Source organism: Ipomoea nil, unplaced genomic scaffold (assembly GCF_001879475.1).
Source record: "Ipomoea nil cultivar Tokyo-kokei standard unplaced genomic scaffold, Asagao_1.1 scaffold2742, whole genome shotgun sequence".
NCBI classification, from domain to species: Eukaryota; Viridiplantae; Streptophyta; class Magnoliopsida; order Solanales; family Convolvulaceae; genus Ipomoea; species Ipomoea nil.
Window position 1 is genome coordinate 100625 of NW_017619170.1, and position 3433 is coordinate 104057.

At 38.3% G+C, this 3433-nt stretch overlaps 1 protein-coding gene across 3 annotated transcripts; it reads right to left on the minus strand.

Annotated features, from left to right (window-relative positions):
• Positions 1–897: 897 nt before the first annotated feature.
• LOC109156605 (geraniol 8-hydroxylase-like) lies at positions 898–3433 on the minus strand. 3 transcript variants are annotated; one of them, XM_019304460.1, is made up of 3 exons: positions 2420–3433; positions 1051–1693; positions 898–1008 (listed from the first exon to the last, which is right to left on the minus strand). In XM_019304460.1, exons 1-2 carry the CDS (start codon positions 3314–3316, stop codon positions 1091–1093), a joined length of 1500 nt encoding a protein of 499 aa, XP_019160005.1. In that variant the 5' UTR covers positions 3317–3433; the 3' UTR covers positions 898–1008; positions 1051–1090. The 3 variants fall into 3 exon arrangements, with proteins under 3 accessions (XP_019160005.1, XP_019160004.1, XP_019160003.1); XM_019304459.1 differs by having other exon boundaries at positions 898–1005; positions 1048–1693; XM_019304458.1 differs by having other exon boundaries at positions 898–1693.

The following is a 3433-nucleotide window of genomic DNA, read 5'->3' on the forward strand; positions in this document are numbered from 1 at the left end:
AAAAATTGATGTAGCTTGCCGTTTTCTCGTCGTGCCTCATGTTCACTGTCTGCGGTACAAGAGACACAATAGAAACATTTAATAATAGGCTCATGGGTATGTAATTCTTCCCGCGGTGCTGACAACTAGCCAAAATATTTGGACAAAGACATATTCGTAGACATCTCACATTTAACAATAGATGATTTTAATTGTTGAATGTGTGGCCCATTAATCACTGCAAATCTTTTCTCGAGAGTATCCCGTAACTTTTTTGGCATTCCTGTATTTAGCAAGAGAGCGTTTTACCTCAGGGACTAATGGTGTTCATTAGCCAAGAAATAAGCATAGTATTGATTGTGGTCCAATCCGACTGAGAACAAGGTGGAGTCGGTCTAGTGATCATTCCATTAAGGAAATCAAATTTTTGCCGTGCCTCCAACGCCGTTTGTATGTCAGCAACCCAACCATCATAGTTGTTTCTGGTCAAACAACGTGTCGGGATTATGAAATCACCCGGTCGATCTTGAGGACCAAGGTAAAAGGAAGAGTTTGGTTCAATTTTGGGTTGAGGTTGGGGAGGCTGCGCCAGCGACTGGTTGTCGTCGGTCATGGATGAGTTTATACGCAGGTATAAACCTTAGCGACTGATACCATGTAGAATACAAACAAATAAGAAGAAAGGGAGAATTGATTATACATTGTCCCTTGTGTCTAAACCTCAATACAAACACTTAATTTATAGTGCCAACAAGATGATGAAAAATGAATGCAAAGAAAATAAAGAGACACATGATTATTAATATAGATAATTAACATCATCAAATTAAATATCTCAACAATATGTCTCCATATTTATTGAAAGCTAATTTTATTACAATTCTACCTGACAAACCGATAAAGAAGATGAAAATTGTAGAAAAACATAGACAAAGTCCGACTTATATACTTGTCCAACCAACATACATGACTAAAAACTTGCATAACAAACAAACTAATACAAAAAATAAACAAACTCCCAAACCTTGGCATGCAAACATGCCTTAACAACTTTGGAGCAACACATTATTGAATATTGCTATAGAACACGTACGAACGGGAGTGGCACATGTTAAAAGGGAATAGGTATGGCCCTAAGAGGTTGAGCTTTAGTTAATGTAATGCCAGATTTTTCCTCCATGTCCAAATCCATTGGTGTAATGTCACCATCAAGCTTCCATTGGAATGAGTTTAGCAATGACCCTAGCATTATTGGAACCATCCGCATTGCCAATGGCAATGCGGGACAAATTCTCCTTCCAGTGCCAAATGGAATGAGTTCAAAATCTTGCCCCTTAACATCCACTTGTAAATTCCAAAACCTCTCAGGGTTGAAGATTAATGGGTTTTCCCAAATACTGGAGTCATGCCCAATTGCCCATACATTGACTAGAACTTGTGAGTCTTTAGGAATAGTGTATCCACATAGGATTGCATCTTGTTCAACTTTACGCAGAATAAATGGAGTTGGTGGATGTATTCGTAGGGTTTCTTTTACGACACATTGCAAGTAAGGTAGGTGAATAACATCTGCTTCTCGTAACTGCTTGCCTTTGCCAATAACATCAGCGAGCTCAGCCTGAGCTTTTGCCATAGTGTTTGGATTCTTAAGAAGTTCTGCAATTGCCCATTCTAATGTGCTTGATGAGGTATCCGTCCCCGAAACAAACAAATCCTATTAACATGTATGATAGTGCTTGTAAGATCCAATAATATAATATACCAAAGATACATGCAACTAATTTTTGGTCAGTCCATGAGGTGTCCTACAATCGTTATGCTGTGGAACCGTGTCCACCTTGCAAAGTGACACGGTTCTATGTTCATAATTACTGAATTATATATTCATAATTATAAAGCTATATATTCATACATTTTGAACTTCATATTCATAATTATTGAACTCTATATTCACAATTACAGAACTCTATGTTCATAATTACTGAACTATATGTTCATAATTATAAAGCTATATATTCATAATTTTTGAATTTCATATTCACAATTATTGAATCTCTATATTCATAATTACAGAACTATATGTTCATAATTATGTTCACAACTCTATGTACATAATTATAGAATTATATGTTGATAATATTTGAACTATATATTCATAATTATGAATAGTTTTGGAACCGTGTCCACCTTGCAAGGTGGACATGGTTCCACAGCATAATTTGTTGGTGTCCTGAACAGACCCTAATTGTAGGATGCACCTTTAAACCCGTACCATATTCAGACTAATCCGTGTTCGCACCCGGCTAGCCCAATTAAGAGACAAAGTGATGTTTTATACACGATCAAAAGATTATCAAAAAAATTATTACGTCCAAATAAAGTAGGGAAGCATGCATAGCAAATTAGCAATAACAATAGCAATTGAAGAAGACTGACATACCAAACACACATGCAAAATTTGAGTCCTATCAATCTCCTCTGGTCTTTCTTGGCTGATGTTGAGAAGTGAATCTAATACATCAATATTTCTGCTTCTTCCTCTTACTTTTCTCTCTTCCAGCCGTTCATCAATCAAATCTTTGAAAAGCTCGAGCCCCTTGGTGAAATAGCCTGTCATGCGACGTCTTGAGCCTTGGGGATCAAACTTTTCAAGAAAGGGGAAATGATCAACCAAGTTGGGCTTTCCAGCTTCCTCCATGATTTTCCAAACCAACTCTTTGAACTCTTTGCCCGAATCCGAATAAGGGTCAGCTAAATCTCTAGAGAAAATGGTGTTCCATAACAAATTCAGGGTAGTCCTAAAAGCTGCACGCCCAAGGTCCACTGCTTCCCCTACATGGCTTTTATTCTGGCAGTACATAATAAGCTCCTCAATCTTTCTAACCCTCAGTTGCTGGTTGGTGTCGAGTTTACTGCCCGAAAACATGGAAGAAATCATGATCTTGCGAAGGGTTCTCCACTTAGAGGAGACAGGAAGCCAAATGAGAGAGAGTTGGTCGTGGTTGTGAGCTCTGAGGGCATCAGGGATTGGGCGGGAGGAGAAGAGTAAGTCTTGGTTTTGGAGAGCTTGTTTGGCTATGGTGGATGAAGAAATGACCACTGTGTTTATCATGCCCAATTTCAGATTCATAATTGGACCAAATTTTTGGGCTAGCAGGGCTAGGGATTTGTGAGGTTGCCTACCAATCAAGTGATGAAGGTTTCCGATGATCGGCAATGGAACTGGCCCTGGTGGAAGCTTTTTGCCTAGACTGCTACATCTTTTTGCTAATAAACAGAAGCCATGGACAAAAGTCCAGGCCAACAATGTTGCTAATACAATGCTCTGGAAATCCATTCTCTCCCGGCGTACTAGAACAATGGTTGTGTTGGTATATATATAGGAGATGGTAGATGTAATAGCATTTATGATTTAAAAACCAGAGAACTTTTATTTAAGGTATACAATTCAAAC

What these genes read in the sequence shown, in the direction of transcription:
- LOC109156605 (XM_019304460.1), bottom strand. Translation starts at nt 3,316, where the DNA reads ATGGATTTCCAGAGCATTGTATTAGCAACATTGTTGGCCTGGACTTTT. An exon ending in AAATTTTGCATGTGTGTTTG is followed by an intron (nt 1,694 to 2,419) that starts GTATGTCAGTCT and finishes ACATGTTAATAG; the next exon opens with GATTTGTTTGTTTCGGGGAC.